Source organism: Schistocerca piceifrons, chromosome 3 (genome assembly GCF_021461385.2).
Source record: "Schistocerca piceifrons isolate TAMUIC-IGC-003096 chromosome 3, iqSchPice1.1, whole genome shotgun sequence".
Taxonomy (NCBI): domain Eukaryota; kingdom Metazoa; phylum Arthropoda; class Insecta; order Orthoptera; family Acrididae; genus Schistocerca; species Schistocerca piceifrons.
This window is the reverse complement of record NC_060140.1, coordinates 346,168,941-346,193,132: the sequence shown is the minus strand read 5'-3', so window position 1 is coordinate 346,193,132 and position 24,192 is coordinate 346,168,941. Positions and strand designations below refer to the sequence as shown.

Sequence of the window (24,192 nt, the reverse complement as noted above, 5' to 3'; positions counted from 1 at the left end):
CAAACCTTGTTTTGCAGGAAGTCAGTGCACAGTACTAGATTCTAAGCATTCACACACTGTATGACGTTATACTGCTGCCTAAATTCAACTACTGAACATAATGCCATGAAATTTCACCTGAGGGTGTTGAAAGTTGTACCAAACACCATGATGGGGAGGGTGGGGGTCAGGGGGCAGTGTGACTGTCCTTGGAGGATTTCTGCCGGGTTATTACCTCCTACCAGCACTGTCCGGTATGTCTTGAGAAACAATGTGAAGGTGGCCCTGAAAGTTAAAATCTTGCATGACCTTGGACAATGCTATTGTGAAAGTTTTTACTAGCCTTTAAGACTGATACTGAATTAAGTATTAATTGGAACCATTGTCATGTGGTCATGCCATTTGAATACAATACATTTTGAAAACCGATGAATATTAGTTGTGCCAGATTGCAAATTGTCGGTTATGATTGTGCATGGAAGGTCTTCAGGTGCAACATTTTTTATTAGGGCCTCAATTAACATTTCATTAACAAAATGATTTCTGTTATTTGTATCTATAATTGAAGTTTCATGATATTAGGGATAAACCCCATGAAATGAATATTAAAGTGCTCCAACATTTTGTGCGCCACAGTGCAAATGACTGAGGAGATTTCACCTGCCGAGTTACATATCATGGACATGCTTTTACCAGGTGTTAGGCTTCAGTGTTGATATTTAATCAGTATGCACACTGCCTAACAAGGGCATTCATTTATGTTAGCCACCAGTGGCTGTGATAGAGCAGCACCAAGACCCGTCTACACAGGCATCGAGAGATGACAGCATGATGGTGCCTTTTGTGTGTTTTTGTAATGAAATACCAGCGACCAGTGCTAGTCTGTGCTGGAGGGTGATATAATTTTGAGAGACATCATTGACCATAGTGGTTAAGTGCTCAGACTACCTGCAGTTGATTAATCAGTTCTCCAGCTTAGGAAGGATACTCTAGTTGAGTATGTGCCACAGTATCACATGTAATAAGAAAATCATTTAGGGGGTGCATGAACTTTCTGTCCTACTGGAAACATATAATTCCTTAAGTGTTGAATTGGGATTGGCCCTAATAGCAAGTTGAGAGAGAAAATAAACATTTCCCTGTTGATACAATGATTTAAGATAGATCCCACAATTGCACTAATGAGCCAAAACATTATGAGCACTGCCCAATGCGAGATTGATTACTGCCACGTGGCATGATATGGTAAGGAAAGAATGTAAGTGGAGACAAATAGGGAATCATTCTGTCAACAATGCGGGCTGCAAATGGGGAAATACACTGACATAGCTGACTTTGATAGATAGCATGTTGCTATGGCCTGGTGCTCGGAAATGAGCTTCATGGTGATAACAAAACTGGTCAGCTAGTAGTGTGCTACTTTCATGAAAATATACAGAAAATGGTTCAGGAACAGTGGAACAGGTGACAAAGTCTTGGATGTCCATGCCTCATCACAGTACATGGCGATTGAACTCTCGCCCTCTCTGTAAAACAGGATAGGCAGCAATACGTGCAGATCTGATGACAGTGTACAGTGCTGGTGCTGGCACAAGTATTTCAGACCACACCGTTCAACGCACATTGTTCCACATGGGGCTCTGCAGCAGGTGACACCTATATTTTCTCATGTTGACCCAATGACATCATTCATTATGATTGCAGTTGGCAAGGGTCATTGAGATTACATTGTGTATCAATGGAAATGTGTGCCTGATGGGAGCGATATGTTGTTTGTTCACCAAGTCAATGACAGTGTCCAGATCTGTCGTCATTCAGGTGAATGGCTGCTCGAAAAATGCCCTTTGCCATGGATGCAGACTGATGAGGGGTATTATGCTATTGGAGACATTCAGTTGGGCTTCCATGTGACCTGAGGTAGTAATCAAAGGCACCAAGACAGTTTTGGTCTACATGAATGCACTGTGGGCCACCTGCATTTCTTAACGTGTGAAGTCTTCCCTGATGGTGGTGGCGCTTCGACAAGGATAAGTGTCTGTGTCACAAGGCCAGAATTGTTTTACATTGGTTTGAAGAGCACAATAGTGTATGTGCGGTGATGTAATGCCAATACATTCACCTGATCTTAATCTGGTGGAACACATTTGGAATTTATCAGGCACCAGCTCCATGACTACCAACCACTGACCTGTAATTTTTTGGAATTTGGTGATCAGTGCATAGACATCTGGTGCCACATATCTTTGGAAACTTATCAAGGGCTTGTCAAACCTGTATCCTGCAAAATAACCTTTGTGTTGCATTCCAAAGGTGGGCCAACGCACTATTAAGGAGATGATCATAATGTTTCCGTTCCTCAGTGTACATATTCTGCAATGTTAATTGACTACTGCTGGGTGCCCAAGAGCTACATGAGTCCAAACAAAGAAATACAAAATAAATTAAATCCAACAGAATGCAATAACTAAGTAATGAACTCACTTTAAGAAAATACTTCTCAATTTGTGGAAAAAGTACCTGCCAAATAACAAAGGAAATAAATAAAGGTATAACTTGGTTGCTGTTGCTGTGAAATGATGCCCTAAGTGTTGTGCTCACTTGTAGGGGCAAAGTTATTTACAAATTATCAAAATAGCAATCCTTGTATTCTGCTTGAAACAGAAATCCTTCCCCAAAATTTCTAATAAGCAGTGTGATACAGTTTGAAACACTTTTGCGCAATGGTGATAAGATCAGTTATAGCAAAATTTTATTTGCACTCACAAAAATTTTCACTGCATTTTGTGTGGAGAATGTTAAAATAGGATTAGAACTCAGTGACAGGTTTCCTCTTTGTCTTCGTCAGATCTGCAAGAGTTCTATGCAGGTGATGTATCACATAAGAATGTTGTTGTTGTTGTCGTCTTCAGTCCAGAGACTGGTTTGATGCAGCCATCCATGCTACTCTATCCTGTGCAAGCATTTTCATCTCCAAGTAACTACTGCAACCTATATCCTTCTGAATCTGCTTAGTGTCTTGATCTCTTGGTCTTCCTCTATGATTTTTACCCTCCACACTGCCCTCCAGTACTAAATTTGTGATCTCATGATGTCTCAGAACATGTGCTACCAACTGATCCCTTCTTCTAGTCAAGTTGTGCCACAAATTCCTTTCTCCCCAATTCTATTCAGTACATCCTCATAAGTTAAGTGATCTACTCATCTAATCTTCAGCATTCTTCTGTAGTGCCACATTTTGAAAGCATCTATTCTCTTGTTGTCTAAACTATTTATCGTCCATGTTTCACTTCCATACATGGCTAAACTCCATACAAATACTTTCAGAAAAAAACTTCATGACTCTTAAATCTATACTCAATGTCAAAAAAATTTCTCTTCTTCAGAAACGCTTTCCTCGCCATAGCCATTCTACATTTTATATCCACTCTACTTTGACCATCATCAGTTATTTTGTTTCCCAAGTACCAAAACTCATCTACTACTTTAAGTGTCTCATTTGCTAATGTAATTCCCTCAGCATCATCTGATTTAATTCAACTACATCCCATTATCCTCATTTTGCTTTTGTTGTGGTTCATCTTGTATGCTTCTTTCAAGACACTGTCCATTTTGTTCAACTGCTCTTCCAGGTCCTTCGCTGTCTCTGACAGAATTACAATGTCATTGGCAAACCTCAAAGTTTTTATTTCTTCTCCATGGATGTTAATTCCTGCTCCAAATTTTTCTTTTGTTTCCTTCATTGCTTGCTCAATATACAGATTGAATAACATTGGGGATAGGCTACAAACCTGTCTCACTCTCTTCCCAACCACTGCTTCCCTTTCATGCCCTTCGATTCTTGTTACTGCCATCTGGTTTCTGTACAAATTGTAAACAGCTTTTCGGTCCCTGTATTTGACCCCTGCCATCTTCAGAATTTGAAAGAGAGGATTCCAGTGAACATTGTCAAAAGCTTTCTCTAAATCTACAAATGCTAGAGACATAGGTTTGCCTTTCCTTAATCCATCTTCTAATATAAGTCGTAGGGTCAGTATTGCCTCACGTGTTCCAACATTTCCACGGAATCCAAACTAATCTTCCATATGGTCAGCTTCTACCAGTTTTTCCATTCGTCTGTAAAGAATTCCCGTTAGTATTTTGCAGCTGTGACTTCTTAAACTGATAGTTCAGTAATTTTCACATCTGTCAACACCTGCTTTCTTTGGGATTGGAATTATTATATTCTTCTTGAAGTCTGCGGGTATTTCACCTGTCTCATACATCTTGCTCACCAGATGGTAGAGTTTTGTCAGGACTGGCTCTCCCAAGGCCGTCAGTAGTTCTAATGGAATGTTGTCTACTCCCGGGGCCTTGTTTCGACTCAGGTCTTTCAGTGCTCTGTCAAACTCTTCATGCAGTATCGTATCTCCCATTTCATCTTCATCTACACTCCTGGAAATGGAAAAAAGAACACATTGACACCGGTGTGTCAGACCCACCATACTTGCTCCGGACACTGCGAGAGGGCTGTACAAGCAATGATCACACGCATGGCACAGCGGACACACCAGGAACCGCGGTGTTGGCCGTCGAATGGCGCTAGCTGCGCAGCATTTGTGCACCGCCGCCGTCAGTGTCAGCCAGTTTGCCGTGGCATACGGAGCTCCATCGCAGTCTTTAACACTGGTAGCATGCCGCGACAGCGTGGACGTGAACCGTATGTGCAGTTGACGGACTTTGAGCGAGGGCGTATAGTGGGCATGCGGGAGGCCGGGTGGACGTACCGCCGAATTGCTCAACACGTGGGGCGTGAGGTCTCCACAGTACATCGATGTTGTCGCCAGTGGTCGGCGGAAGGTGCACGTGCCCGTCGACCTGGGACTGGACCGCAGCGACGCACGGATGCACGCCAAGACCGTAGGATCCTACGCAGTGCCGTAGGGGACCGCACTGTCACTTCCCAGCAAATTAGGGACACTGTTGCTCCTGGGGTATCGGCGAGGACCATTCGCAACCGTCTCCATGAATCTGGGCTACGGTCCCGCACATCGTTAGGCCGTCTTCCGCTCACGCCCCAACATCGTGCAGCCCGCCTCCAGTAATGTCGCGACAGGCGTGAATGGAGGGACGAATGGGGACGTGTCGTCTTCAGCGATGAGAGTCGCTTCTGCCTTGGTGCCAATGATGGTCATATGCGTGTTTGGCGCCGTGCAGGTGAGCGCCACAATCAGGACTGCATACGACCGAGGCACACAGGGCCAACACCCGGCATCATGGTGTGGGGAGCGATCTCCTACACTGGCCGTACACCACTGGTGATCGTCGAGGGGACACTGAATAGTGCACTGTACATCCAAACTGTCATCGAACCCATCGTTCTACCATTCCTAGACCGGCAAGGGAACTTGCTGTTCCAACAGGACAATGCACGTCCGCATGTATCCCGTGCCACCCAACGTGCTCTAGAAGGTGTAAGTCAACTACCCTGGCCAGCAAGATCTCCGGATCTGTCCCCCATTGAGCATGTTTGGGACTGGATGAAGCGTCGTCTCACGCGGTCTGCACGTCCAGCACGAACGCTGGTCCAACTGAGGCGCCAGGTGGAAATGGCATGGCAAGCTGTTCCACAGGAGTACATCCAGCATCTCTACGATCGTCTCCATGGGAGAATAGCAGCCTGCATTGCTGCGAAAGGTGGATATACACTGTACTAGTGCCAACATTGTGCATGCTCTGTTGCCTGTGTCTATGTGCCTGTGGTTCTGTCAGTGTGATCACGTGATGTATCTGACCCCATGAATGTGTCAATAAAGTTTCCCCTTCCTGGGACAATGAATTCACGGTGTTCTTATTTCAATTTCCAGGAGTGTACATCCTCTTCCATTTCCATAATATTGCCATCAAGTACATCGCCCTTGGACAGACCCTCTGTATACTCCTTCCACCTTTCTGTTTTCCCTTCTTTGCTTAGAACTGGTTTTCTGTCTGAGCTCTTGATATTCATGCAAGTGGATCTCTTTTCTCCAAAGGTCTCTTTAATTTTCCTCTAGACGGTATCTGTCTTACCCCTAGTGATATATGCCTCTACATCCTTAAATGTGTCCTCTAGCCATCTCTGCTTAGCCATGTTGCACTTCTTGTTGATCTCATTTTTTGAGACGTTTGTATTCCTTTTTGACTGCTTCATTTACTACATTCTTATATTTTCTCTTTTCATTAATTAAATTCAATATCTCTTCTGTTACCCAAGGATTTCTACTGGCCCTCATTTTTTTAACTACTTGATCCTCTGCTGCTTCACTATTTCATTTCTCAAAGCTACCCATTCTTCTTCTACTGTATTTCTTTCCCCGTTTTTGTCAATTGACCCCTAATACTCTCTCTGAAACTCTCTAGAAACTCTAGTTCCTTCAGCCTATCCAAGTCCTATCTTCTTAAATTCCAGCCGTTTTTCAGTTTCTTCAGTTTTAATCTACAGTTCATAACTAACAGATTGTGGTCAGAGTCCACATCTGCCTTTGGAAGTGTCTTACAATTTAAAATGTGGTTCCTAAATCTCTGTCTTGCCATTATATACTCTATCTGAAACCTCCCAGTGTCTCCAGGCCTCTTCCATGTATACAACCTTCTTTCATGATTCTTAACCCAGGTGTTAGCTACGATTAAGTTATGCTCTGTGCAAAATTCTACTAGGCGGCTTCCTCTTTCATTCCTTACTCCCATCCCATATTCACCTTTTACTTTTCCTCCTCTTCCTTTTCCTACTACCGAATTCCAGTCCCCCATGACTATTAAATTTTTGTCTCCCTTCACTGCCTGAATAACTTATTATTTCATCATACATTTCTTCAATCTCTTCGTCATCTGCGGGGCTAGTTGGCATATAAACTTGTACTACTGTAGTAGGTGTGGGCTTCGTGTCTGTCTTGGCTACAATAATTGTTCACTATGCTGTTCGTAGTAGCTTACCCACGCTCCTGCTGTTTTATTCATTATTAAACCTACTCCTGCATTACCCCAATTTGATTTTGTATTTATAACCATGTATTCACCTGACCAGAATTCTTGTCCCTCTTCCCACTGAACTTCACTAATTCCCACTATATCTGACTTTAACCTTTCCATTTCCCTTTTTAAATTTTCTAACCTACCTGCCCGATTAAGGGATCTGACTTTCCATGCTCTGATCTGTAGAGAGCCAGTTTTCTTTCTCCTGATATTGGCATCCTCATGAGTAATCCCTGCCTGGAGATCTGAATGGTGGGTATTTTACCTCTGGAATATTTTACCACAGTGAACGCCATTGTCATTTAACCATACAGTAAAGCTGCATACCCTCGGGAAAAATTATGGATGTAGTTTCCCCTTGCTTTCAACCATTCACAGAACCAGCACAGCTAGGCCGTTTTGATTGATGTTACAAAGCCAGACGAGCCAGTCATCCAGATTGTTGCCCCCGCAGCTACTGAAAAGGCTGCTGTCCTCTTCAGGAATCACACGTTTGTCTGGCCTCTTAACAGATAACCCTCTGTTGTGGTTGCACCTACGATACGGCTATCTGTATCGCTGACGCACGCAAGCCTCCCTATCAACGGCAAGGTCCATGGTTCATGGGAAAGGCTCATAAGAATAAAAAATAAATATTTCAAAGTAGAAGAAAGTAGAACAGGCTGTGATGGCCTCTGCTGTTGTTACGATAATTGATCTGTGCGCCAGTCAGCATCTATGTAAATTACCAAAATAATTTTTTTTCAGTAATTATTTGAAAAAAAAAGCTGTCCTGTTTTGCACTATCAGAGTTTTTAAATTGTTACAATTGTTTGTAATTTTATGGTAAAGGTAGCTGAGATAAAGTGCTGAAAGATCTACAGTCTCATCTCTCTGAGACTGCAGACGTGTGTGCAAGTTGTGTTTATATATATGTGTGTGTGTGTGTGTGTGTGTGTGTGTGTGTGTGTGTGTGTGTGTGTGTGTGTGTGTGTGTACTGCTGACAAAGGCCTTGTTGTGCCTATTGCGACTCAGCATCTCCGCTATATGGTGAATAGCAACTTTCCTTCTCTGGTATTGTTACATTCCATTCTGGATTTTCCATTGTTTGAAAGAATATTTTGTCATTCAAGAAAGGAATGTACCTTTTTTATAATGAACTTTCATATGTCACACACACAAAACCCTGATAGCTGTATAATTTGCCTTATTTATTGAAAATCTGGCGAAAAGCAAAAATATCGGTTATGACAACTTTTTTCCATTAATAAACTTTATTTTTGCTTAGTTATCATTAACTGAAAATCAATATAGTGAGTTTAAAAAAGTGAAAAGGTTGACCAAACTATTTAAATCATTACTTATGACAGTTAAGAGTTAATTAAAACACACTTATATTTCATACAACAAATGTGTTCCTAATCTAACACATTAAGTCCCAAATATAACATTCAGAGAATCTGAGCTTGTAGTTTGCTCATAAAAAAATTAGATGATAATGCAACAATATCTATTTCTGCTTCATAAATGGTTACATCCACTTAGTTATATATTTATTTATTTTTATACAAACATATAAATTATATTGGCTCTTGGTAAAGCATTAAGAAAAACAAACAAAGTATAAATTATCCTGTAATCTGACACCAACTTACTCTAATGTTGCTCTCAAAAGAGGATGAACATCTTAGTAAAGGTCAGCTCTGAATACTACTTATTACAGAAATTATTTAATATCTTCTTTCAAGTGCTTTTACTTAAGAGTACAATGAGTTACAATATTAATAACCCCTGCATTTCATTTCGTGCTTCATTTTTAATCCACAATTGTTGTCTCTCTGGCTACACTGCCTGACTTAAGACTCAGTAATTAGATTGCATTATCATCAGCTTTGCTTGTTTCCTGAGAATATTTTCTATTAAAAATGAACAGACAATACAACTGTGTTAGTATTTATTCTTAATTGTCACTTTGCTACACGTAAAGGTCTTATACCTGCTGCAAAAGATAATTCTTTGTAATTGACACACTTTTGACAACTGACCAGCACTTATATATCATTAATTAGGAACCACAAAAAAACAAACATGCAAGATAACCAGATGTGAAAAGACCAATATCTTCCAAACCTTATATTTTAATGCTTGTTACATTTTTTCTGACTCTAAGTGGATCAACTCATGGTTGTATCATGTTACAGACATTAGATCTAATGGCACAACTCTGTGAAAACTATGGCTACAAATATTGTCGATTGGATGGATCTACAGCTTGTAGTCAGCGTCAAACAGTTGTTGACAATTTCAATAGCTCATCTTCAAAATACTGTGAGTACTTAAAAGTAATTTTTTGTCATTGCTGTGTCCATGTTACTAATCTTCAACTGAAGGGTTTGCATACTTCAAAATAGAACATCAAAACTTGTAGTTTTGCATTGATAGTTTCAATATGGTAACCCAACGCCAATTTGTTACAATTCCTTTAATTTTATTGAATCTCTTTCTCTGTCTTTATAAAAAAATATTTAGATCTGTAAATCACTAACTTAGTGTTCATTTAACAATTCCAGAGAGCAAAAGGTAACAATAATTATGTATACTAACTTTAATGATTGATAATATCAAACATCATCCATTATGTATCTAGTAGTTGGGATAAATTAACGAATAAATGAACATTGTGTTGAATGTGTGAAAATGTTATATATATCTTTTGGAAACAAATAATCATAGAGTTCTTCTAAATACTCATTTTAGACCCCTAGGAAGAAACCTGACATGAAAATGTGGAAACATTAGTAATGAACTATTGTTGCATTCACAGACAAATGCCAGACTTTGAAGAATCTGTGCAAGTCAACAGGATTCATTTAATATTAGGTATTGAATGTTGGCTAAAATGCAAAATTGAGAGCATGGGACAACCTTATGCTTATCAAATTAGTTTCTTAGTTATTAATTAATGTGATGCTTTTTTGTAGTATAAAATCAGCTTAAATCATCTGTGGTGTAAATTAGAGCTACCTGCGGCACCAAAACTGCAGGAGTGACTACCAAAATATGATTAAAACTTACAAGGAGAACACCTGGCCATTGGATTTTTGTAATTTTTTTTGTTTATATGGTATGTGAAGTTAACAACTGAAATACCAATGGCCGAAAGCAGTTTGATGCAGTTCTTAAAAATTATTGAGTAAATTGAATTTGAAGTTTTCCAAGGAGCCATAATTCACTAAAATTAAGGTACCGTATTTACTCGAGTCTAAGCCGCACTCGAATCTAAGCCGCACCTGAAAAATGAGACTCAAAATCAAGGAAAAAAAATTTCCCGACTCTAAGCTGCACCTGAAATTTGAGACTCGAAATTCAAGGGGAGAGAAAAGTTTTAGGCCGCATCTCCAAATCGAAACGAAGTTGGTCCACTGTAATATGAGACAATTTAGGTCGAATGAATGACGATACAGCTACGGTAGTTTGGTTCAAGTCGTAAGCTTAGCAGTTAAGCTTTACCAGGCAGCCATTGCTATGTCAGGCGCTCCGTCCGTATTTATACGGGTACCCTTCCTTTTTCACGTGCTTCATCTGGTTTGAATTGATTGCTTATTTTTCTTTGATCTGATAAGCGCAGTTTTCTTTGTTATAGGTGTTTACGTCACTCTACGCTGAAAATGCATTACTGTACTGTGTCATGCATTGTTTGTCGTACTCTGATACTGCGTGTTTACAGCCTGTCGCCGATCGCAGCATGGCTTGCTTTTGTGCGCGCTACCGCCACTTTAAAAAAAAAAAAAAAAAAAAAAAAAAGAGAGAGAGAGAGAGAGAGAGAGAGAGAGAGAGAGAGAGAGGAATCGTCTCATTAGCGAAACAATGGCAAGAGACTGCTACTTGTTGTTACTTACACTGCTGCTTTCTTTGATAATGATCAACAAGAACCAAATAATATATTGCTTTTGATAGAAGACGTTCTGAACGAGAGTTTAGCGAAAATTTTTCTCCGTTTGAAAATCTTTGCAGACGCCTCTTTAGTACATGACATTCTACACAGAAATTAGAGTCATCTTAGATTTAAAAACCTAGTCAATTGTCGTGCTTCATTTCTGCCTGTATCACTATTAGGCATAAGAATAATACGAATATAAACATGACATGATATGTATATTCTTCCGCGTTTGCTGTTGTCTCACTCTAGTTTTGTGGTTTATTACGCAGACAGGATTTAAATGAGATAGCAGCAAACACGAAACAATACATGGCAAAATGTTTATATTCGTATTATTCTTATGGTGACGAGAATACTGCATGTGATTCACAATTTATAAAAGTTCGTATTAGCAACCATCTCTTCTCACAGATAGGAAAAAATTCAGAACGTAGAGTTGGCCATATTGACAAACATTCTAAACATTCTCGCCAGTCGGGTTTTCGTAGTAGATTGAAATGCTGCTACATTCGAAGATGAACAATACGGAATTTGTATTTACTTTGTTGGATAATGTATGAAAATGCAGTGGTCGAAACTCGGCGCGGAGGAAAAAAGCTTGTCTTCCACCTTTTTTTTTTTTTTTTTAAATTTTTTTACTGACGCAGAAGTTTTGGCGCCAGTATTTATGTTTGTGCCTACAAAGCGTGCCTGTGTAGCGCTACATATATTCGACGGCAGAACTAAGTTGTGGCGGCACCCACCGACATTTTTAAGAACTTCTGCTTGCTTTGCACTTGATTCTAAGCCGCAGGCGGTTTTTTGGATTACAAAAACTGGAAAAAAAGTGCGGCTTAGATTCGAGTAAATACGATATTCTTCAAGACGGGTGACATGGCTCACCCAGTAGTATTGAACAGTGGTAATCAAGTAACCAGTGGAATGCTAGTTTGAATCTCAGTGTGGTCTTTCTTTCACATTCGAATACCTCTTGTTGTTGTTGTTGTTCTTCTTCTTCTTCTTCTTCTACTTCTTCTCCTTCTCCTCCTTCTCCTCATGGAATTAAAATTCTGAGTGGGTTTTAGTCTCATCAACAAGTTTCCTCCATTCTGCCCTCTCCAGCGTAGTTCTCCACCATCCTCAGACTCAGAGAGATTTTATATAAGCACTGATAAATCCACATTCCTGCTTCCTAACACAGTTAGTTTTCATAGTGGCAATGTGGCATTCCTTGTTGAATTATACACGATAATAGAATTTTTACAAGCCAGGTGCATCAACCCTGCGCTCAACTCCCAACATGGAGGACCGGACTTTCATTTCGGTGTTGGCTCTCCTAGAGTGGTTGACAACTTAGCCTATAGATTCCCCCCTACCTTGTGATGTGGGACACACTTCGTCTGGCTCCACAGTTGAGATCACTCCGGTTACCACCGGCACAGCTCTCAACCTCATCGAAGCATGAAAGCCCTCCTGCCCGGCACTGAAGGTGCCTACAATAAGGTGGTGTCCCCTATATCACTTAAATATTAAATTCGTCAGATATATGCTAATCAACACGTATTTAATAGTCTATTGTAATGAAAACTGCACATCATCTTGTGTCTAGTTACACATCCATCACAAAATTCCATTCCCATTGCAAGTGTAAATTGTTAATTACCATAGTTTACAAAAGATTTTTAATAAAGTTGTAATTTTTAAAATTTAAATGCTCTTCTACAAATTATTTATAGTGAAGAATGTATAATTGAAATGCATGCAATATGTAATTAGAAACAAAAAGATTTCCATTTTGACAACGAGTGATGATTAATAAGTGTTAATTAACATATATTTGATGAATTTTATATGTAAATGATGTGGGTATTTTAATTGAATTAAAAAAATAAAATATAAAGAAAAAGACAATAGCAAGATTCAAACCAATGACCCCTGATTCCCAATTATCAGTCTCCAGCGTCTGGAAAACTATCTTAATTTTAGTGAATTAAAATTCCGTGGAAATTTTCAATGTGAAATAGCTTTGGATGACTGATATTTCATTTCTGAACTTAGGTACCATCAATATAAAAAAAATTACAAAAATCCAACTGCTAGGTGGTCTTCTTGTTAGATTTGAATCCTTACACTATTTACCATTCATTGACAGAAGTAACAAAGAACTGCAGATAAACATTGATTAATTAGTATGTTTATCTGCCAGCCATGATATAACAATTGGAGAACATTTTTAACATCCAGCAATTATGTGGATGTAGTATAGGAAGTCCAAATGTAAATGGTTTAAGGATTAAACATAACAACTCACCAAACATTGGAAGTGTTGAGTCATCAGAAGACACACAATCAAGACAAAACTTGGCAAACTTTCAGACGAATCCTTTTTTTGAGCCATAGAGTATATTACAATACTGCAGTTTGTCTCCCCCCCCCCCCCCCCTCCTTCCCCCCTCCAGTGCAGCCCTCTTGTTTCCGTTATCTCCATCTGTGCAAAGGAAATGTCATTAGCACTGTATCATTTTTGTTTCTTCAGTCATCACTAATACAAAATTGGTTTTGTCCAGTTCTGCCAGTACTTTATTTGTGATGTTAAATGTGGCTTTCCTGGCAGTGAGTAATTTAAGGAATAAAGAAAATAATTTAACGATTAGTTGAGGTGCTAAGTCACACACCCATTTGAATGATCCCATAAATCGCATGTGCTACTCGCAGCCACAGTATCATTAAACCAATGAGCAATGCCCATGGAGCTAGTTAAGAAGCCGAATGAATGAATTAGAATTTGTTTTCATTTTGTGATTTAAAGTCTACCATTAACCCTCACAGTGCTGGGGGGAGGATTGGCAGTACTTTGTGACACCTTTTGCAATCTAGTCAGGTACATTATATTTAAAATTTTGAAAAAATACTTACTATTTTTGGTGTTGTCTCTTACCAGATTCCATAAAAGTTTAAATCTTGTGGTTAAATTTAATCCATAAATTTAAGTCTCAATAGTAGATGTGACTTTTCACAATGAATGTCATATTCGACAAAATAATATAATTGAATAGTTAAAAAAAATCTACTCACCAAGCAGTGGCAGAACACACACATAAAAGAAGATTATAATTAGGCAAGCTTTCGGAGCCAGTGTCTCCTCCTTCAGGCTGAAGGGTTGACGGGGAAGGAAGTGGGGTGAAGTAAAAGGTCTAGGAGATGGGTAGCTTTCGGGAAAGTCAGACAGAACCGCAGGTCAGTGGAGACTTACCAGACGGGATGTGGGTGTTCTGCTGCCACTTGGTCAGTATATTTTTTATCTATCCAATTATATTACTTTGTCAAAAATTGATGGAATGCCTTATTCAAGATTTTTTAGTTCAGGGTCCTGCTAATTCATCAATACCTCCTTAAGAAGTGGGATATGAGTAAAAATCACCATTAATTAATGTAATTTGCCTACTTAGTGGTGCATGTAACTAAAGTGTGTTGGTATTTCTAAGAGTGTGCTAAATGATATCTTCGAGTTCTAGACCCTACTTACACATTAGTGCCTCATTCCAGTCTATAGTTAATACGAGCTAACAACAGTTAACATTTTTTTGCATGAAGACCCTCCTTGGTAATACTTGTTATTGAAAATACATTGGTATTGTGACTAGGGCACAAATTGCCTACCTTCTTAATCATTTGTGTAAAAAAGGTGGCCCACTACCCGGCGTAATGCGATTTAGAAGGGAAATGCTGGGGTTTTTCTATTGAGAGTAAGTAGATTGCGGTGACTCAAAGTTTCTTTGTTAGTTTCCTTTCTTTCTTAGCTTTATGTCTTCAAAATTACAATTGCAAAAGAATTTGAAGTCGTGGATCATGACCCCATGATGTCACTGGAAGGAGGCCATTTGGACAATGTGATGTTGATGTCAAGAACAGCAAGACCATCAGAGCACTTGGGGCCAAAGTAATTGGAACAGAAACAAGCTCACTCTGTAACAGAAAGCTAAATGAGTAATATGCTAGGTTTCAAGCACTATCTGCCTCTATTGGCATAGCTAGCTGGCAGGTTGGCCCTTCACAAATGCAACAAATAAAACAATAAATTGACCAAACTTGTAAATTCCCTAACTTGCGTAAACATGATAAATTCTTACAAGACTTGTTAATGCTTGATTTTAAAAATTGTTAAAGACATAAACAGTTATTTTTGTAATACTAATGAAACAACATGTTTATAATTCTCTATTCGGTGATGCCACATGAAGTTAAAACATTTACAGTCAGTAATGCTTGGCTGGCTTATATATTAAGTGAACTCTTTGATAGGTGAACTGAACGTACCAGTTTAGCTGTGAAGGGCATTACAGTTCACTGGGTTGGGTCACACACCACAGGTTAACTACACACACATGTACTAACAAACCCCAAGTTAGCAGTGATCATTTCTAGCGTGGACAGGTTGGTGGCCACTAATTCAGCTACACATAAACTAATGTCCATATAGATCACTCTTTGAATCTATCTAGTCCTGATGTCTATAATGTCAGTTAAACTAATGCAGTAGCCCCTATGAGATGTCATGACTTATAACTAATGGATGCTAACCGATTCTTCAACTGGAACTAGCCAGAGCTTAATATAGATCTTAGTTCTTGGCACGGGATAGCCCCTCATCACTAGGCAAGAAGTAGCCAGATTAACAGAAGGTAATCCCAGCATATGGCAGTAGATGACCAGAGGCAGGGAAGTAAGCCTAATTTATCATTGACTTTGCTAATCATAGATTAAGACACATATGCCTGGCAAGGCGATGAACACCGTGATTGTGCAGTAGCAGCATACACAGTAACAACAACAGGCAAACTGCAATGCTCCACTTGCAGTTATAATTGATTATAGAGGACCAGTATGTGTACTAAATCCAACTTAAGCCACTAATACAAGCTTACCTCACTTATGTACAATGAAACAATTGAGCAAACCTGGTGCTGATCAGTGAAACATATTAGGTATATCAAAAGTGCATGCATTCCAGGGATACAAGGTTGAGCAGTGAAATAATAAAGGTTCATAGTGCAAATGAGTTGGAAAAACAAACCTGTAATGTTTGGATACAGCATTAGCACTGTACTGCCACTTAAATATCTGAATGTATCATTGCAAAGCTAAATGAAATGAAATGAATGTGTGGGGACTTGTGCTACGGAAGAGAAATTGTTGACTTTGGTTTATTGGGAGAAACCAGTGTGACCCATTCTTGAACACTGCTCGAGTGTTTGGGATCTGTGCAGGTCAGAGTAAAGGAGGACATTGAAGCAGTTCAGAGGCAGGCTGTTAGATTTGTTACCGGTAGGTTCAGATCAAACGTAAGTGTTATCGAGATGCTTCAGGAACTCATATGGAAATCCCTGGAGGGAAGATAACATGTTTTTTGATGAACACTGTCCAATAAATTTAGAGACTCATTCTTTGGAGCTGACTGCAAATGATTCTATTGCCAGCAACCTACATTGTACGTAAGGACCACAAGGATAAGATTCAAGAAGTTAGGGCTCGTATGGAGGCATGTAGATAGTCTTTTTTTCCCAAGCTCTGTTTGCGAGTGGAACAGGAAACGAAATGACTATTAGTGGTACAGGGTATCCTCCACCATGCACCTTATGGTGGGGCTTGCAGAGTATCTATGTAGATGTAGATGTAGAGGTAGAACTTGTAAATGTAGGTGTATGTGTAGAACTCAAAGTTCACTTGGATTCTATTTCATACAAACAAGGTAGCTTGAGCATGAGATTATTTAACCTTAAAGAGGCCAGCAAGTAGCGAGCTAACATCCCAGAGATGTTTGGGCTCGCATGCGGTTCGTCTTCATCGAAATGTCTTGGCTCAAATTCATCTAGAGGTTGAACCGCACAAGTAGCATTACATGCCTAAATAAGTCACTTGTGATCCTTTGGTTAAATTGTCTGGCTGATGACAAGTTTGCAAAATACGAAGTTAACATAACATATAATAACAGTAATAATAATATCAGGAACTAAATTAACAACCCATAAATGACGTAGGCCACACAGTTGCGATTTGGTTAGAATAATGTTTATTCAGAAAGAAAACTAATAGCGAAAATAGTCGTATTTAGAGTTACTGTTACACTCGAGGGCATATCCATTTGACACAGTTCGATCATTCACAATCTCATTGCGAAATACAAGTTACGTATGTGAAAAATTAGAGTTCACACCAGGTGCGCAGCTGCTCACCGCTCAGAGAATAAGTCCTGCGATACCCCACAACGCAAAATTTTCTAAGTCGTTTCACTTCCTAGCTGCCTAAGACCGACCGGCCATCTGCTTTCATGTCTGCATCCAAACTGTACTCTTTGCTGAACTGTCTGCAGCCAAACTGTCCATTTTCGCAACTGCACCAGCACTCCCTCTGCCTGTCCGCGGCTGTGTTTCCCGCCTGCCGAATATCCTCTCTCAACTGACTAGGGCAGTTCCCTTTCCTGAAGCCATCCATCTGATTGGCTACAGCTTATTCTACATCATTTTACATCTTAACATATTTATAATCAAAGCTTGAGCACTTTCACAATCTAAATAAAGTAACAATAATATCCATTACATAATAAATGTTAAATTCTTTTACATAAAACCTATACACCTTCCTTCTTAGCTTTGAATGCTATGGCTAGTAGCGTTGCACCTATGTGCTTATTGATAAATAAATAAAGAACAAAAGTAACTATTATGCTCTAAACTTTACAACAAATATTCTATTACCTAATGATTCAGTAAGGTGTCGTACTGTCATTGTTCAATGTGTTTTGTGTGGAGGAAATGATGCTCTGATGCTTAACTGTAAATACTGATGATTAAATTTACTATATCTTTTAAACAAATAAAGTTGCAGAGTTGATATTTACAGTGTTTGTCATTTTAATGATGAACTTCTATATGAAATGTCGATCGTTAAGATTGACCAAACTGTTCAGATTTTATCATTCAGGTGTTTGTTACAAAACTTGTTAATTTCACTTTAGCAGTAAATCCTAAATTATTATAGATATGATCAATATTCAAGTTTTATTGGGATCACCATGAAAATTTATGGAGTGTGGCAGATTAAAATTACTGTGTCTTGATTCCCTGCAATATTACAGAATTAAATAGTTTTCATGAATGTTTCCCTTTATGGCCAATCTTAGGTCCGCCATATTTAACACTGCTACATCTCCTTGGCCACAAACGACTTCTGTTGGGTTTCCCTATGATGTGGATTCTTGTCTGCCTCACTTGTACACTACACCGCTTAGCTCTCAATAGATAATAGACGCTTGTGAGTTTCCTCATCTCATAGTGCATCTGCGCCCTTTGTGGCACATGGTCGAAAATGACAGGGTTCCTTTCACAATTCCTGTAGTCTGACTCTATAAGGGCGCAGTGAACTCACAAATTTCAACTCAGCCAGCCGCTCACAACAGTGGCGAACCAATGCTTAAAACAATAAAACACAGCAGACTTAAGAGTCATATCCTCTTGATAGCATCCAGATTCGCTCGACCTCACTCGACTGCCTCCACTAATAGTGCACTCCTCCAGTAATGAAGTCAGCACATGTCGTCTGTTAATTCCACAACACTCAATTCTAGAAATACCACTCACAGGATAGGGTAATAGCCAGCAGGTGTAGTTCGTGGTCTCCTCAACAGTTTCACACACAGAGCATACATAAAAGTCTCCCAGATAGCAACAATCAAGCAGAAACGAAATCTAGTTTCTAAATCTGTGATATGAATTGCTCAGGGTGCACACTAAACCATATGCAAAACTACACAATGTTGGCTTTCCAGTTGATACCGTAGGAAGCCTTGTCTGGATGACCACCATCCAACCTCCGAGCCAGAACACTCAAAGCACAGCTGCCTTTTAGCAAAGTACCATATGGTATATCACATCACTTTGCTGCAACCAATGGCATGATCAGAAAGCTGCCACTAGATATCTACTCAAATAATCTCCACATCTTGCTGGCACCAGGCATAAAGAATCACACAATTACCGAATGTGACCAATACTACCAGCAAGCTTCACACCATTGGACACCGTGAGAGGAAAAACCCCATTCCTCTCTGCCATAGGTCTCATGCTGTGAGTGCGTGATGGCACCACTTTCATCAAAAGCGTTGTGTGCCGTAAATGGTGGGCTTTCAAATTTCCACTTGGTACAAATGAATTGAATTCACGTTGTCAGAGGTATGCCAGATAGATTTCTTGCAACTTAAATATTACCCAAGTTTAGCAACATTCAACCCAGTAAATGTTTAATACTAGGCACCAATGCCTCTGATTGCAGCTGTGATGAGTGTGGTCCAACAAATAGGCCACTGCCACAAAACAGTCCATTGTATTTACATCTCAAACAGTCAATTTAGCACAACAGAATTACTTAAAAATAGAGAAAGATGTGTTGGTGTCAAGAAGTTTCACTTATGTCTCTATGGTGCAAAGCTTTACCTAATAACTAATTGCAAGCCCCTATTTCACTATTCAGTTCCTGCTTGAAACTTCATGATAACACAGTGCAACAGTTGCAATAGTGGCTGTTGTTCCTTAGTAATTATATCTATGATATCCATTGTAGGCCCACCATGCAGCACTCACACACAGGTGCAGTTTCTCACTTGCCATGTGGCCCAGATGCAGAGTTTTATGGGTATGAAGTGCTGTGTTTTGCCTTGCATGCTAATCAGTGACACAGCCTCCTTGAATTCCCAATTATGGTGAAAAATAGCAACAGAAACAGGATGTGATCTACTACTCCACAAGGTGTTAGTCTGTAATACAACAGAGTTGGCTTGACCTCCTATCTAAGAGTGCAGGCACGGTACGGCACATACATTTTTAGTTACAATGTCAGCTTAATGCAGCTGATACTGTCTTATTGTTAACCGTTTTTTCTGTCCGTGTCCAGGGCAAAAGTGTAAACTTTAAACAGAGCAATAGTCGTCATAAGCTGTCCTCTGAATGTAAAATAGTAGTGAAACTAAGGAGTCCAGAAACTAAGCAAGGTGGTTTTAGATGTGATGATAAGATGATCTCAGAACAGCACAATTCCCAATGCAGAATACACAGGGTCATTGAAGTCACAGTGGTATAAGATAGTCTGAGTACTTCATACAGCATGGCACAATAAAAGAATGGATGACTTGCTGCCATAGCTCCGTGTGAGAGGCTGGACCCGTGTAACACACCAGTTCTATCCGTTGCAGTAACTGGTAGCAGTTGTCATAGTGAGATGTGTTTTGCTGCCGATACTCTGTATGTTGGGATACTATACCTCATCCCCCTGAAATCGGCATATATGACCAATAATAGCCAGGTTTGTGATGTTGCCACCATGGAATAGTGTAAGGGGGTGGCTGAGCTCCCCACTGAGGGATTGAGCAGTGCCAGCTCATATGGCCCGGCCAACTCAGATGACCTAGCCTGAAACTGTGGGGTGGTGGAGCAGTGTGTCAGAAGTAGATTCCTCCTGTAGTATATCCAGGACTTGAATAGTCTTGGATGATGAGAGCGACTCCAAGTCCATGGGCTCATAAGTAGCGACCCACTTGGTTGCTCACTTAGGATTGGTGTAAACCTAATGGTCATTGGTTTTGGAATCCAGTAGTAGGGGAAGGATTAGAAGAAAGGTTTATGGGGAAATAAGGGCTTGGTAGTAGGAATGAGAAAGGAGAAAGGCTAATTGAGTTCTGCAATAAATTTCAGCTAGTAATAGTGAATACTCTGTTCAAGAAACACAAAAGGAAGAGGTATATTTGTAAAAGCCTGAGAGGTAAAGGAAGATTTCATTTAGATTGAATCGTGTTCAGTCAGAGATTGGAAAATCAGATACGAGGGTGGTTTTAAAAGTTCTTGGGATCACCATGAGAGGTCAGTGCTAGTGCAACGAGTTGTTCACATGACATTCATTGGACTGTTGCCTGTAAACACATGCCACGTCAGTGCTCTTGGAAGAGAGCTGTGGCGGTGACATGGCTCTGCAGTTGCTCCCGCATAATGGAAAAGATGGAAAAAATCGAGATTCAGGCAGGGATTAAGTACTTTGTAAAGAAAGGTATGGAAGCAAAGGACAGTCATGCCGATTTCCAGAATACACTGGGGGACTCTGCTCCTTCATATTCAACTCTTGCAAAGTGGACAATTTGGTCAGGAGAACTTAGGTGAAGATCTGCACAGTGGTCGGCCAAGATGTGTCACTACTCCAGTGACACAAAATGGTCATGGAGGATCACTGATTGAAAGTGCGTGAAATTGCCCGTGCTTTCCAGATGTCATCTGAATGGGTATATCACATTTTAAATGCAGAATTGGAAATGAAAAGATTATTTGCAAGATGGGTGCCACAACTCTTGACGCTGGATCAAAAATGCATGAGAATGGACATATTGGAACAATGTTTGGCCCATTTTAGGAGAAACAAACAAGATTTTTTATGCCATGACTCTTTTTTTGTGCCACGACTCTTGATGCTGGATCAAAAATGCATGAGAATGGACTCTCTCTCTCTCTTTTTTTTTATATATATATGCCATGACTCTTGACGCTGGGTCAAAAACGCATGAGAATGGACATATCGGAACAATGTTTGGCCCATTTTAGGAGGAACAAACAAGATTTTTTATGCCGATTTATGACCATAGATGAAACTTTGGTATGCTACTATACCCCAGTGACAAAACAATAATCAAAGCAGTGGAAACATGCTGCTTCTCCACCACCAAAGAAAGCAAAGACAATTCCCATGGCAGGAAAGGTCATGGCATCAGTGTTCTGGGATGCAAAGGGGATTCTGTTTGTGGATTATCTCCCCATTGGGCAAACAATTACAGGAGAATACTATGCTTACCTCCTGGACAAATTGCAACAAAAGATACACGATAAAAGGTCAGATTTAGCAAGGTAGAAAGTCATCTTCCATCAAGACAATGCGTGGCCGCACGCATGTGACATCGCCTTGGCAAAATTACATGAACTAAGATATGAACTGTTTCCACACCCACCTTATTCACCTGATATGGCTCCGTCAGACTTCCATCTCATTCCAGAACTGAAAATTTTTCTTGGCGGGCGAAGATTCACTTCAAACGAAGAATTGATCGCTATTTTGCAGGCCTCGAGGAAACTCATCTTTGAGATGGGATCAAGACACTGGAACATCTTTGGACCAAGTGCATTAATCTACAAGGAGACTACATTGAAAAATAAAAAAAAAAATTCAGTGATGTAAATACTTTTTTTCTATTCTGTTCCGAGAACTTTTCAAACCACCCTCATATTGAATTGTAAGGTATACCCACGAGAAAATATGGATGCAGATCATAATTTACTAATGTTGAAGAGTATGCTAAAGTTTAAGAGACTAGTCAGGAAGAAACAACTTGCAAAGAAGTGAGATATGGAAATACGAAGGAATGAAGATATATGCTTGAAGTTCTCTGGGATTGTAGATGTTGTTGTTGTTGTTGTTGTTATGGTCTTCAGTCCTGAGACTGGTTTGATACAGCTCTCCATGCTACTCTATCCTGTGAAAACTTCTTCATCTCCCAGTACCTACTGCAACCTACATCCTTCTGAATCTGCTTGGTGTATTCATATCTTGGTCTCCCTCTACAATTTTTACCCTCCACGCTGCCCTCCAATACTACATTGGTGATCCCTTGATGCCTCAGAACATGTCCTACCAACCGATCCCTTCTTCTAGTCAAATTATGCCACAAACTTCTCTTCTCCCTAATCCTATTCAACACCTCCTCATTAGTTATGTGATCTACCCATCTAATCTTCAGCATTCTTCTGTAGCACCACATTTCGAAAGCTTCTATTCTCTTCTTGTCTAAACTATTTATCGTCCATGTTTCACTTCCATACATGGCTACACTCCATACAAATACTTTCAGAAACGACTTCCTGACACTTAAATCTATACTCGATGTTAACAAATTTATCTTCTTCAGAAACGATTTCCTCCCCATTGTCAGTCTACATTTTATATCTTCTCTACTTCGACCATCGATTGTAGATACTGCAATAATTATTAGGTCAGGAGAGTGTTCATTTGACTAGGAATGGACATTTCTAAAAAGGGCAATTTCAGAAGCTGGATAGAAAACCATAGGTACAAGGAAGATAACTGGGAAGAAATCATGGGTAACAGAAGAAATACTTCGGCTGACTGACAAAAAAAGTAAGTACAACAGGAATACAAAGATACAAGTCATTTAGAACTGAAATAAACAGAAAATTTGTGGAAGCTAAGGCAAAATAGCTGTCTGAAAAAAGTGTTAAAATTGAAAAAGAAATGACTTTCAGAAGAACTCAGTCAGCATATAGGGAAGTCAGAACAACGTTTGGTGAAATTAAAGCAGGGGCAGTAGCATTAAGAGTGCAATGGGAGTTTCACTGTTAAATACAGAGGAGAGAGCAGATAGGTGGAAAGGGTATATGGAAGGCCTCTATGAGGGGAAAAACTTGTCTGATGATGTGATCGAAGAAGAAACAGGAGCAGATCGGAAAGAGATAGGAAATCCAGTATTACTGTCAGGACTTTTGGAGGACTCAAGATCACTTAAGGCAGATGGCATAAATAATTCCATCGGAATTTCTAAAACTGTTGGAGGAGGTGGCAACAAAACGATTAACACTTTAGTGCATTGAATGTATGAGACAGGCAATATACCATCAGACTTTGGGTTAAACATCATGCACACAATTCTGAAGACAGAAAGGGCCAACAATCAGCTTAACAGTTCATGCATGTGGGTTGATGACAAGAATAATACACAGAATAATGGGAAAGAAAATAGAGGAACTGTTGGATGATGATCAGTTTGACTTTAGGAAAAGTGAAGGCACCAGAGAGGCAGTTCTGATGTTGCAGTTGATAATGGAAGCAAGACCGAAGAAAAATAAAGACTTGCTCACAGAATTTGTTGTCCTGGAAAAAGCATTTGATTGTGTAAAATGGTGCAAGATGTTTCAAATTTTGAGAAAAGTAGAGGTAAGCAGCAGGGAAAGACAGGTACATACAAGAACCAAGAGGGAACAGTAAGAGTGGGGGACTAAGAATGAAGTGCTCGGATTAAAAGGATGTAAGGCAGGGATGTAGTCTTTTGCCTCTACTCTTCAATCTATACATTGAAGAAGCAGTGACAGAAATAAAAGAAAGGTTCAAGAGTAGGTTTAGAATTCAAGGTGAAATGATATCAGTCATAACATTCACTGGTGCCATTGTTATCCTCAGTAAAAGTGAAGAAGAATTACAGGATCTGTGGAATGAAATGAACGGTCTA

At 39.7% G+C, this 24,192-nt stretch overlaps 1 protein-coding gene across 2 annotated transcripts in view; it reads left to right on the top strand.

Annotated features, from left to right (window-relative positions):
* Window positions 1-24,192, top strand: part of LOC124787908 (DNA repair and recombination protein RAD54B-like) — a 332,405-nt gene that overhangs the window by 221,446 nt on the left and 86,767 nt on the right. For both annotated transcript variants that reach the window (XM_047254891.1, XM_047254890.1), the window contains exon 13: window positions 9,148-9,274. In XM_047254891.1, coding sequence (XP_047110847.1) covers window positions 9,148-9,274 — 127 coding nt within the window. The remainder of the gene's footprint in view (window positions 1-9,147; window positions 9,275-24,192) is intronic.